This window comes from Thamnophis sirtalis, unplaced genomic scaffold (assembly GCF_051295495.1).
Source record: "Thamnophis sirtalis isolate CommonGarterSnake01/CBP01778 unplaced genomic scaffold, rThaSir2_p1.2 scaffold_6, whole genome shotgun sequence".
NCBI lineage: Eukaryota > Metazoa > Chordata > Lepidosauria > Squamata > Natricidae > Thamnophis > Thamnophis sirtalis.
Window position 1 is genome coordinate 50,862,820 of NW_028261386.1, and position 14,484 is coordinate 50,877,303.

The 14,484-nt window shown below is 36.3% G+C and overlaps 1 protein-coding gene across 1 annotated transcript in view; it reads right to left on the minus strand.

Moving 5' to 3' along the window:
• Positions 1-14,484, minus strand: part of LBR (lamin B receptor) — a 45,041-nt gene that overhangs the window by 9,626 nt on the left and 20,931 nt on the right. Inside the window, exons 3-6 of the mRNA XM_087717850.1 lie at positions 13,943-14,137; positions 2,437-2,520; positions 1,758-1,938; positions 1,341-1,537 (exon numbers count right to left, since the gene is read on the minus strand). Of these exons, the coding sequence (XP_087573976.1) occupies positions 1,341-1,537; positions 1,758-1,938; positions 2,437-2,520; positions 13,943-14,137 (657 nt within the window). The remainder of the gene's footprint in view (positions 1-1,340; positions 1,538-1,757; positions 1,939-2,436; positions 2,521-13,942; positions 14,138-14,484) is intronic.

The following is a 14,484-nucleotide window of genomic DNA, read 5'->3' on the forward strand; positions in this document are numbered from 1 at the left end:
TTTTTTAGAGGCTTTTTTAAATAGTGAAGCAGAGTCATCCATTGGAGACTCTGGCAGCAGCTAACCCAGCCTGACCTCAGCAGCTCTTGCCTTTTTCTTTTTATATTTTTACATTTTCATCATGGCAGACAAGAGCAGAGTTGAAACAGCTCTGTGAAACAGCTGGTAAAAGTATGTGGGTCGGAGGGAGGAGGAGGAATTCAAAATTAATGTAATTTGTAAGTAATTGTATTATTGTAAGTAGAGTGTGTGGGGGGGGGACTTTTTTATGTCAAACATGGCAGCAGGGCTTTTGGACACAGCGGCAGAGCTTTTGGACATAGTGGCAGGGCTTTTGGACATAACGGCAGGGCGTCTTTTGCCCGCTTTCAAGTGCCGGGGAGAGTGCTACGTCTTTCTTTTTGCCTCACCAACCATAAATCTCACCACACGTCACTGTCCTCAACTTATGACTAACCACTGAGCCCCCAATTTTTGTTGTTAAGTAAGTTAAGCGAATCATTCAGTCATTAAACAAATTTGGCTTTCCCCACTGTCTTTGCTTATCGGAGTCAGCTGGGAAGGTTATAAATGGTGATCTCTTGACTCTGGGACAGTGCAACTGTCATAAATACATGCCAGTTGCCAAGCACATGACCATGGGAATGCTGCAACAGCCGTATTTGTGAGAAAAGGTCAGAAGTCGCTTTTCCACTGCTATTGTAACTTCAAACAGTTTCTACCTAAACAAATGATTGTAAGTCAAGCACTACCTGCACTAGATCTTTCCACAGTTATAAAGCCAATCTGGAAAAGGAAAGGACTAGAACTACTGTATCCATCACAATATATTATCTGAAAGAAGAATGCCATTTTGTTTAGCATCCAATCCCTTGAATCTAGAGGTTTTATTCTACAAGAGCGTCACCAAATAGAATTCCAACCAGAATTTGGTAGAAAAGAATGAAAGCCTTGCCTACTCCCTTTTCCTTCACCTAGTTCAAAATCCCTGACAGATCCATTCTATACATTGAATGATTTGTAGAATTCTAATATTTCATAAGAAAAATCATTACCCTGGATGAAAATGTGGCACAAAAAGAATCTATAAAATGCTCATTAAAAAAGAAAGGCAAAACTAAAAGAAGAACCCTTTATCAACATATACCCTTGGAACCTGATACATTAGCATTTCTCTTCACCTCATGTAACCATTTTATAATGGGAGGTTTCAAATAACATTTATACTACATAAAACAGGATTTTAAAAAATGCTAGTTTAGAAATATCAGTATTAAGTTAAAATGCTGTTTTATAAATTACATTTTAAAAAATCAAATTTTTACTTCTAAAAGTTTTACCTTTCCTATCGGTAGTAAGTAAAATAGGGCTTGGAGAAAGAACCAAAGAAGAAAGACACCAAACACTCTCGTCTCCCATAAATTTTGGAAAGCTGGTAGTGGAGGAGGAAAATTCAGAAGACTAGGGTCTTTCTGTGAGCACATTAACAACAGGCAGAACACGGTTCCAGGCAGAAGAAATATCATAAAGAAGGCACCTAAAAAAAAAGTTATACAATGATTAGAATCAATTCAATTCCAAGGAAGCTTTCCAGCAAGAAAGATAACTGGTATCAACTAAAACAGTAGCTGTACCTTCTCTTATGTTCAAAATCATTTTCTTTATTGATGTGAATGGAAAGTTTAAAACTTCAGTTATGCATCAAAGGCTTCAGACTATTATGCAACTATAGTTTATGACTTTCAAAACTAGCATACCGATTTTTCCTCCAAATTCCAGTTCTTTTGTCTTCCAGCATACTTTTTCAATACTTTTTGGTGTTTCAAAATTTTTCTCTTCTGAATACATCTCCTCTCTTCCCTTCTCCTCCTTTCTAGGATGCAAATTATATCGTTCCAGAATGCGTTCTCTTCTTCGCACAGATTCAATTCTTTGCCGCTACACACAAACAGCATAAAGGGGGGAGGGGAACAGACAAATAGCTATCATTCATTAATATGTACTAAAGAACCCTCCTCAGATCAAGTATTATTGCTCTCATTTGTTTTTGTTGTTGGTCAATATTTCCAATAGTTCATTTCTTGGATTGGAAGCCCCTGCACTCAGCCACTAAAGCAAGCCCCTGGTCATCTCATGCTCTATACATGGAGCTACTCTTGAAGAGTATTTGGAAGCTAAAGCTGGTGTAAAATGTGGTAGCAAGGTCAGTTCTTGAGGCCCATGGGGTGTGTATGTCCATGTTACATCATTGCTGCCAATTTGCTTCTGGATACAATTCAAGGTATTGGCTATCGCTTTTAAAGATCTTCATGATATGGGCCCAGGCTATCTGAGGAACCACTGAATGGGACTGACCAACCTCACCCATGCTGCTAGAAAAGGCATGCTGCAGATCCCGTCAGCAAAAAAAAAAAAAAAAAAAATTATGTTTCATACCTCTAAAGTGGCATGAGTAGAATAATTCACTTCTGTGATTTCTGGCTCCCCATTATACTGATTTGTATTATTTTCATGAAGCCTCTGGATTGAAAAAACAGGATATTTTAAAGAGAAATTATTTTATTAAAAGTTACAATTAAACTTTGTAGTTATAACTATATATTATATAAATATAATAAATATTAAGCATAGCCATGAAAAGAAACCAGATTTATGGACAATGAATAAAGATTTGAATCATATTATATAGTAATTTTATTTTATGCTTTTTTTGTACTAACAATTATAGAAAGTACTCAAAAATGCACTAAATAATAATAATAATAATAATAATAACAACAACAACAACAAACGGACAAAATACTGGCGCATAATATACCAGACATCACACTGGTTGAGAAAAATAAGGTCACAATCATAGACATCGCAATACCAGGTGATAGCAGGGTCGCCGAGAAGGAACATGAAAAAATCGCAAAATATCAGGACTTAAAAATCGAAATTCAACGACTATGGCACAAACCAGCAGAGTGGTAATTCCAGTGGTAATTGGCACACTGGGTGCTATTCCAAAAGCACTGGAATTACATTTGAAACAGTTAAAAATTGACAAAATCACCATCAGTCAAATGCAAAAAGCCGCACTGCTTGGATCTGCACGCATATTACGAAAATATGTTATGACGTCCTAGGCCCCTGGGTGGGGCCCGACTAGTAACCAATGCCAAATCTGGCGAAACAACTGGCCGCTGTGATACAATTGAATAATAATAATAATAATAAAACTCCGCCGTTGCCGGTCCCAAGCCCGGATGAGAAAGGAGGAAGGTTGGGATCAGGTTGGCATCTGGTCCCGTAAAAAAACCCCCGCCAACCCATACAATATGGTGAAAAAAACGAATAAGAATTCCATACCGCATCGGTCGTCGCGCGGGTTAACAAGGGCCGCGGCGGATGTTGGGGTCCCTGGACATCCGTCGACAAGTGGGCTACAAGTGGACCAGCCAACAAAATATAGTGCAGATGAAAACCGTGCCATAATGGCCTGTTACTACAACTCAGAGCCAGAAAAAAGAGGATATTTAAAGCGAATGTATGAATTATGGAAACAACAATATCCAGATTCAAATGTTAGTGAACAACGACTAGCAGATCAAAGGCGATTTATTATACGGAATAAAGTGTTTAGTGAAGTTGAACATGAGGAAATTCAGGCAAATTGCAAAACCCAAAAAACAATATCACAAGCGGAAATAACTGATATTCAAGACACAACTAAAGACACTATAGTAGAACTCCCAGAAGAAGCTCTCAGGGAGGAAATAACATCACCACCACTAGAACCAGTTATCACTGAACCAACTGATGAACTAACTCAAAAACAAAAAGAATTGAAGGATAAGATCATGGAGCATTTTCTGCTTAATGAGGAAAGGCAACGTTTACCATCACTAAAAACTGTGCCTAAGAAAATTTTGGCCCCTATCATGAAAATGGTTAATGCAGTGTTTTCAACAATTGAACCGGAATCCATCTTGGAAACAAACCAGTTAATGTACAGCGCAGCTGTAATAGTCACTAATGAACTAGGCATTAAAATTAAAGTACCTAGTCACACAACAGAAAAAGCATCAAAGCCAAAGTGGAAAATCCGTCTAGAACAAAAAATCAAAAAATTAAGGGCAGATGCTAGTAACTTAAAGAACATGCATGAGCAACGGCTTAAAAACAACAAAATCATAGATCGGCTAATCAGAAGATATAGATTGGATACAAGAAACATCAATGAAGCTGTAGAGATTGTAAAACAGCAGATAACAGCAACAGCTAGAAAAATTGAAAGATATGAGGCACGAATCATCCAATATAAACAAAATCAGCAATTTCGATCAGACCAACGGCGTTTTTATCAGTCTTAATGTGAATGGTGACACCAAAAGTGAAAAACCAGAAAAGCAGGCCACAGTTGAATTCTGGAAAGAACTGTGGGAAAATGCAAAGGACTACAACAAGGAAGCATGATACATGACTTTGAGAAAAGCATTGGCAACAAACAAATGCAAGTATTAGAAATAACAACTGAGATGATCAAAAATCGAGTTAAAAAGGTAAAGAATTGGACATCACCTGGAAAAGACCAATTACATGGTTTCTGGCTCAAATATCTGACCAGTTTACATGCAATATTGGCCAGGCAACTGAATGAAATTTTACAAAAGGGCCAAATTGATGAATGGTTAACAACTGGAAAAACATACTTGATTCAGAAAGATCCAACTAAAGGAACAACACCTGAAAACTATAGACCAATAACATGCTTACCAACAACCTTCAAATTACTCACAGGCATTATTGCAGATAACATGATGGATTATTTGGAAACAAACAACATCTTGCCAGTAGAGCAAAAAGGCAACAAAAGAAGGAGCAGGGGCACAAAAGATCAGCTTCTAATTGATAAAATGATATTAGAAAATTGTAAGAACAGAAAAACGAACTTGAATATGGTCTGGATTGATTACAAAAAGGCATTTGACTCACTGCCACATAGTTGGATCATAAAATGCTTAGAAACAACTGGCATTAGCAAAAATATTACATCCTTTACTGAAAAGGCAATGAAACAATGGAGAACTGAGTTGGCAGTAGGGAATGAGAAGTACGGAATGGTTAATATCAAGCGAGGAATTTTCCAGGGTGATTCACTTTCACCTCTTCTCTTCATCATCGCGATAATCCCACTATCAGTAATCTTTAAAAAAATGAAATTAGGCTACCAAACAGCCAAAGAAGCTGAAAAAATTTCACATTTACTATATATGGATGATTTGAAACTCTATGGAAAGTCAGAAATAGAAATCCAATCATTGACAAATACAGTCCGAGTATTCAGCACCGATATTTCAATGCAGTTTGGCATGGAAAAATGCGCCACTGTATCCATAAAAAGGGGCAAAATCACTGCATCTGAGGGAATTGAAATGCCCAATGGCCAACTAATTAAATGCAAAGAAAATGAAGCCTACAAATACTTAGGCATTCTGCAGTTGGATAACATCAAGCATGGAGAAGTAAAAACTATTGTCAGGCGAGAGTACACCAACAGAGTTAGGAAAATTTTGAAATCTAAATTGAATGGTGGAAATACAATCAAGGCCATAAATACCTGGGCAATACCAGTTATAAGATACACAGCTGGCATAGTTAACTGGACACAAGCTGATTTGGACCTTTTGGACCGAAAAACCAGGAAACTAATGACAATGCACTACAGTTTACATCCACGTGGTGATACTGATAGACTGTATCTGCCCCGAAAATCAGGTGGCAGAGGATTATTACAAGTGAAGCAAACAGTTGAAGAAGAAAAACATGCACTGGCTGATTATTTAAAAGACACTCAAGAACATCTATTAATCGAAGTAAAGAACAAAAATCTACTGAAGGCCCAACAGACAAAACAAGAATACAGAAAAGATGTGATAAAATCAAGAATGGAGAGTTGGCAGAACAAAGCACTACATGGTCAATTTCTGGAAAAAATAAAAGATAAAGTGGACAGTGAACAAACTTGGTTATGGTTAAAAACAGGTACATTAAAGAAAGAAACAGAGTCACTAATCCTGGCTGCGCAAGAACAAGCTATCCGTACAAATGCCATTAAGGCCAAAATCTAAAAATCCTCTGATGATGCCAAATGCAGACTTTGCAAAGAAGCTGATGAAACTATTGACCACATACTCAGCTGCTGTAAAAAAATCGCGCAGACTGATTATAAATTGCGGCACAATTCAGTAGCACAAATGATCCATTGGAATTTGTGCAAAAATTATAATATTAAAACAGCAACAAACTGGTGGGAACATCAGCCTGAAAAAGTCACAGAAAATCAGATGGTCAAGATCTTGTGGGATTTCCGTATACAAACCGACAAAATACTGGCGCATAATACACCAGACATCACACTGGTTGAGAAAAATAAGGTCACAATCATAGACATCGCAATACCAGGTGATAGCAGGGTCGCCGAGAAGGAACATGAAAAAATCGCAAGATACCAGGACTTAAAAATCGAAATTCAACGACTATGGCACAAACCAGCAGTGGTAATTCCAGTGGTAATTGGCACACTGGGTGCTATTCCAAAAGCACTGGAATTACATTTAAAACAGTTAAAAATTGACAAAATCACCATCAGTCAAATGCAAAAAGCCGCACTGCTTGGATCTGCACGCATATTACTAAAATACGTTACGACGTCCTAGGCCCCTGGGTGGGGCCCGACTAGTAACCAATGCCAAATCCGGTGAAACAACTGGCCGCTGTGATACAATTGCATAATAATAATAATAATAATATTGAAAACCGTGCCATAATGGCCTCTTACTACAACTCAGAGCCAGAAAAAAGAGGCTATTTAAAGCGAATGTATGAATTATGGAAACAACAATATCCAGATTCAAATGTTAGTGAACAACGACTAGCAGATCAAAGGCGATATATTATACGGAATAAAGTGTTTAGTGAAGTTGAACATGAGGAAATTCAGGCAAATTGCAAAACCCAAAAAACAATATCACAAGCGGAAATAACTGATATTCAAGACACAACTAAAGACATTATAGTAGAACTCCCAGAAGAAGCTCTTGGGGAGGAAATAACATCACCACCACTAGAACCAGTTATCACTGAACCAACTGATGAACTAACTCAAAAACAAAAAGAATTGAAGGATAAGATCATGGAGCATTTTCTGCTTAATGAGGAAAGGCAACGTTTACCATCACTAAAAACTGTGCCTAAGAAAATTTTGGCCCCTATCATGAAAATGGTTAATGCAGTGTTTTCAACAATTGAACTGGGATCCATCTTGGAAACAAACCAGTTAATGTACAGCGCAGCTGTAATAGTCACTAATGAACTAGGCATTAAAATTAAAGTACCTAGTCACACAACAGAAAAAGCATCAAAGCCAAAGTGGAAAATCCGTTTAGAACAAAAAATCAAAAAATTAAGGGCAGATGATAGTAACTTAAAGAACATGCATGAGCAACGGCTTAAAAACAACAAAATCATAGATCGGCTAATCAGAAGATATAGATTGGATACAAGAAACATCAATGAAGCTGTAGAGATTGTAAAACAGCAGATAACAGCAACAGCTAGAAAAATTGAAAGATATGAGGCACGAATCATCCAATATAAACAAAATCAGCAATTTCGATCAGACCAACGGTGTTTTTATCAAAGTCTTAATGTAAATGGTGACACCAAAAGTGAAAAACCAGAAAAACAGGCCACAGTTGAATTCTGGAAAGAATTGTGGGAAAATGCAAAGGACTACAACAAGGAAGCAAAGTGGATACATGACTTTGGGAAAAGCATTGGCAACAAACAAATGCAAGTATTAGAAATAACAACTGAGATGGTCAAAAATCGAGTTAAAAAGGTAAAGAATTGGACATCACCTGGAAAGGACCAATTACATGGTTTCTGGCTCAAATATCTGACCAGTTTACATGCAATATTGGCCAGGCAACTGAATGAAATTTTACAAAAGGGCCAAATTGATGAATGGTTGACAACTGGAAAAACATACTTGATTTAGAAAGATGCAACTAAAGGAACAAGACCTGAAAACTACAGACCAATAACATGCTTGCCAACAACCTTCAAATTACTCACAGGCATTATTGCAGATAACATGATGGATTATTTGGAAACAAACAACATCTTGCCAGTAGAGCAAAAAGGCAACAAAAGAAGGAGCAGGGGCACAAAAGATATCAGCTTCTAATTGATAAAATGATATTAGAAAATTGTAAGAACAGAAAAACGAACTTGAATATGGTCTGGATTGATTACAAAAAGGCATTTGACTCACTGCCACATAGTTAGATCATAAAATGCTTAGAAACAACTGGCATTAGCAAAAATATTACATCCTTTACTGAAAAGGCGATGAAACAATGGAGAACTGAGTTGGCAGTAGGGAATGAGATCTACGGAATGGTTAATATCAAGCGAGGAATTTTCAAGGGTGATTCACTTTCACCTCTTCTCTTCATCATCGCAATGATCCCACTATCAGTAATCTTAAAAAAAATGAAATTAGGCTATCAAACAGCCAAAGAAGCTGAAAAAATTTCACATTTACTATATATGGATGATTTGAAACTCTATGGAAAGTCAGAAATAGAAATCCAATCATTGACAAACACAGTCCGAGTATTCAGCACTGATATTTCAATGCAGTTTGGCATGGAAAAATGCGCCACTGTATCCATAAAAAGGGGCAAAATCACTGCATCTGAGGGAATTGAAATGCCCAATGGCCAATTAATTAAATGCAAAGAAAATGAAGCCTACAAATACTTAGGCATTCTGCAGTTGGATAACATCAAGCATGGAGAAGTAAAAACTATTGTCAGGCGAGAGTACACCAACAGAGTTAGGAAAAATTTAAAATCTAAATTGAATGGTGGAAATACAATCAAGGACATAAATACCTGGGCAATACCAGTTATAAGATACACAGCTGGTATAGTTAACTGGACACAAGCTGATTTGGACCTTTTGGACTGAAAAACCAGGAAACTAATGACAATGCACTACAGTTTACATCCACGTGGTGATACTGATAGACTATATCTGCCCCGAAAATCAGGTGGCAGAGGATTATTACAAGTGAAGCAAACAGTTGAAGAAGAAAAACACGCACTGGCTGATTATTTAAAAGAAAGTCAAGAACATCTATTAATCGAAGTAAAGAACAAAAATCTACTGAAGGCCCAACAGACGAAACAAGAATACAGAAAAGATGTGATAAAATCTAGAATGGAGAGTTGGCAGAACAAAGCACTGCATGGCCAATTTCTGGAAAAAATAAAAGATAAAGTGGACAGTGAACAAACTTGGTTATGGTTAACAACAGGTACATTAAAGAAAGAAACAGAGTCACTAATCCTGGCTGCGCAAGAACAAGCTATCCGCACAAATGCCATTAGGGCCAAAATCGAAAAATCCTCTGATGATGCCAAATGCAGACTTTGCAAAGAAGCTGATGAAACTGTTGATCACATACTCAGCTGTTGTAAAAAAATCGCGCAGACTGATTATAAATTGCGGCACAATTCAGTGGCACAAATGATCCATTGGAATTTGTGCAAAAATTATAATATTAAAACAGCAACAAACTGGTGGGAACATCAGCGTGAAAAAGTCACCAAAAATCAGATGGTCAAGATCTTGTGGGATTTCCGTATACAAACCAACAAAATACTGGCGCATAATACACCAGACATCACACTGGTTGAGAAAAATAAGGTCACAATCATAGACATCGCAATACCAGGTGATAGCAGGGTCGCCGAGAAGGAACATGAAAAAATCGCAAGATACCAGGACTTAAAAATCGAAATTCAACGACTATGGCACAAACCAGCAGTGATAATTCCAGTGGTAATTGGCACACTGGGTGCTATTCCAAAAGCACTGGAATTACATTTAAAACAGTTAAAAATTGACAAAATCACCATCAGTCAAATGCAAAAAGCCGCACTGCTTGGATCTGCACGCATATTACTAAAATACGTTACGACGTCCTAGGCCCCTAGGTGGGGCCCGACTAGTAATCAATGCCAAATGCGGCGAAACAACTGGCGCTGTGATACAATTCAATAATAATAATAACTCTAATTACCCTTTGGTTGGTAACATTACTAACATGCAAAAACACAAAATTAACATTTAATTTATTGGCAAAACATAAAATCCAAACCTTCTATAACAATTTTAATAGTTTGTTTTAAAATGTCTTAAGTTACCAAGATGATTTTCCATGGGGGGAATGGTTCTACAATTTCTGCAAGTAAATCCTCAAAACTGGAAGCAATTTGAAGCATTGAAACTCCGAAACAAGCCTATTTCATCAGAACCATGTCCCAAACACTTTGATCCAATTCTATTTCTGAGGCTATACTTCCAAAAATATCAAACTACTCTCAGAACATTCTTTACTCTATAGATTGATCTGAACTGGTGTTTTGTCATATCTTAATCTCTCTGCCTGTACTGTATGTGTGCCTGATATGTACTTTGAAGATTTACAGCTAAAGTCTGAAGGAATCATAAGTTTCTTGCCCTTCTCCTTTGTCCTCAACGACATTTAATTAGTTAACCTTAATAGGCATGATAAAGTCTTAAGCTTATTAATATCAAAAAGTACTATTACATTTTTATCTTTAAAGTTCTGTGATGCAGAGTATGTGCAACATTGGCAATCCAGGGCCAAGCCATTTAAAGAATTCCAGAGCATTCTATTTCTCTCTACACCACTTAGTGATGGAAATTCCGATCCCAATTACTACTTAAGGATTAACTGTAAACCATCTCTGCTAATTCAAACAATGAATTTGGATCAACTGAAATTGGATCAACTAAAAAGTTTTTAAAATAAAAATATTGTATTGGTATCAAAGAGTGATATTTATTCAAATACACTGCTGCTCTGATTAGAAGTCAATGCCAGGAATCCAAAGTGGTTTAATATCAATAGCATAAGGGCATCCAATCTCTTCCTAAAATAGGATGCTGTTATTGATGGTACATCTCTTCCTTATGGAGATGATTGGTAGGAATCTCTGGTGGTAGGAATCTCTCTTTCGTAGTTTCAGTGAAACCCGCATTTGCTTAAATGGTTCTGAAACCCTCAAAAACATAAATTCATATTGAGGACAAATAAGGCTAAATGCAGCCTTCTTGGAGGTTTTCAATAGAGCAGAACAATTTATTTGGCCAAGTGTGGTTAAATACACAAATAATTTGTCTCCGATGTAGCACAACTTGTTTTCAATTAAAGTTTCACATGTTCTGAAAAGACTTTTTTTCCTGATCAAAGGCACGCTATGATACAGTTGACTCTCTAATTCTTAAAATATTATCTCATGGCTAAGACATATAAGCCTCTAGCTGTAAACTGAATACTACCTAAGCTAGAATCAGCCAGAGGACTGCAGCCTTTCCCTAATTATTGATTCTTTGTCTGATCTCACCAAGAATGAAATCAAACAGCTGTTTCAACTACAGAATGAAAACCTGGCAAAAGAGGTGGTACAGCTGCTCGGTTATCTCCTGCAGACGCTTTTCTGAGAAAGCTATCACCAAGCTTTTCTGAGAAAGCTATCATCATATGACCAGCTGTCATCTTGAGTGCTTTGAAATATCTTTTCCATCCTTAATAAATTTGCTGTAGACGCTAAGAATGCTAAGAGACTGTTATTAAGGGAACCTGAGAAAATCAAGGAATTCCTTCAACAGGAAAATGCACAGATCCAAAGAATTGGACTTATCCATTCAAATATTAATATGTTACCAAAAACTTCCAAAAAGGAAAACAGAAAATCCTAAGCCACCTTATATATTTTGAAGAAAGAAAACCAGCATTTTGGAATTGTATAACTGTTCAATTGTCAATCTCCTCCTAGATCAGTCACTTTCTTCCTTTCTGTTTGGCAGGAATGAGGGAGGCAAAACCAGCACAAAATGAATGTGGAGCATGAAAGCTAACCAGACTGGTGCTCCAGAAGAGTGAAACCAGTGGATTTGTTTTTAAGAGATGGAGGAATCATGCTATTGTAATCATAAAGGTTGGGAAAGAATACTTAAGAGGCTGAAAACCTGTGACACTTACATGCTGCTTATCTGTAAATCTGACTTCTGCACCCTGAAGTAAACAGTAATGCTAAAGCCAAAAGGGGAAATGGATAATTTCCAGGATTTTTGCTACCAAGATGGGAATCTTTAGAATTAACTTTTGATTCTTTCCAAACTTGAAAAGTGAAGCTGCAACTTCCCTGGGTGGCGGGGGGTTGTTTTCAAGAATTATATGCCTAGCTCAATTTCCAGATGAAGAAGGTTACTACTGATCCTAAGTGATGGAGATATAAGCCATCTAATCTGTCTAGGTTCTGTCCAATCCAGTTCCCCGGAGAAGCATTTGTTTCTGACTGAAAGAAGCATATGGTATGTAGCCAACATTTCTGTGTTGACTACATACACCATAATACACCAAGGCAGGTGGCTATTCTACCAATACATTTGAATTCATTCCCTTTGGAGTTCTTTAGAAACAATCTTTCTTTTTTTACAAGATTTCTATTTGTTAGAAAATTGCTACATACTTAAATCAAATCTTTATTAGTTACAAAGACCAGTAATGCTAAACATTCTCTAGCCTTATTCTACTTAATGTAGCATTCTAATTTAAATTAGAACATTGGTTTACCATCCTTTTATTGCAACAATGCTTGAAGATTCTTCAGTCAAAAAGCCCTATACTGAAGCATAGTTACTACTGTGCCATATTTTCCTGTACTTCTCATTAATGTCAATAGCAGTTGGACAATGTCTAAATATAATGAAATATAAATACATACTTTGATGTTCAACAACATCTGTACTAAACTCCATCATCTTACTCTCATTTTGATGGACTTTTCAGATACTAGTGAACTGCGACAAATTACTTGAATTTGTGCACAAAAGCCATCATTTCAGAAATGGAACATTCTGGAAAGTTCTGAACTAATCTCTTCTAACCCATGCCAGTCCAGCCATCCAAGGAGTCATTAGGTAGCTTTCATGAATGGGAGGTTCTGTATATCCCAAGTTTTTATTGAATCTTATCATGTATTGCTTCTTTGGTTTAACCAAAGTAGAATGAACAAAATCACATAGAAGTCATCAAAGTAATTTAAGTATCAAATTTTAGTTAACATCGTTTACGACTATTGTTAGTATTCATTAGGTATAACAATAGGTGCAACTGTGGAGCATGGATTGTCTTGTAACAAGCATATGCAACAAAGACTAACAAGGTGCAGGAAACTATAAGTTCCTGAAGTAACACCTTACCTTCCTTGGAAAACTACCAAATAATTCTTACCATTGTCACAGATGCATGCTCTGTTCCAATTCATTCCAACCCTTTCATACATTAAATTGAAACGTAAACAAATTACATTTCTAAATATGTTTACCATATTTTCCTTCAAAATAAGTATTTTCAATCAAAAACTACATTATAACATTTGAAAAATACTGAAAGTCAATGTGGTTACAGATTCCAATCTGTATAGGTATTAAGAGCCTATGTTTGAGTAGTGTTTTTTAAGCAATTAAACTTATTTTAAAGGTATCCTTAAAGCTGCATAGCTTTATGACAAATAGATTTTGCCAGCTGACAACAGATTACATTACTATTATCTCCCATATCTTATTATTTCATCTTGAAAAACGTGTACCTAGGTAAAGCTCCTACTTCATTATAATATCTAAGTTTTAGCAACATATAGCAACATAATTAACACAGCTTTTAGATCACATTGATGAACAATTTAATTAAATCTAAAGGAATTCAAAGCAATAGAAAACAAAATATGAATATAGCTTTGTAATACACCCCTCCCTCATCACAAGAGTTAAGAGAGATCAAATCAAATACCAAAGGAGTCAGATTAGGTTCCCCAATATTATTTTCATTTTTTGGTTCTCTGCTTCGGGAAGAAGAACGACGTTTGTGTTTTGCTGGTCGACCAGGTGAACGAGATCTAGAGCCTGATCTAGATCTGCTACCACTCCGTCTTGATGGAGAACCTGAGGAAGAGCTGCTTTTTCTAAATCGAAAAGATGAGACAGACTAGAAAAAAAGGAAAATAAAATTATTTTATTACAGCTTAATTAGCTAGCAGTAAGTATTGATATCTATATTTTCATTTTAAAGTGGCACATTATTTTAAATCTCAAGTTCCAGAAACATCATCTAAGAGTGAATATAATAAACTGATAGGAAAATGCAACAACTGATTCAGAAAATATGATTTCTAATAACTGTGGCAATATGTGAATAATATATTGATATACATCTATAAAAATATGTAGGAAATCCATACCTAATCATAACCTTCAAAACTTAATATGAACTGTATTAAAGACTGCTCAGCATCTAAAGGTAACACGGTACTTAACAGGGTTGCTCATTGCTTC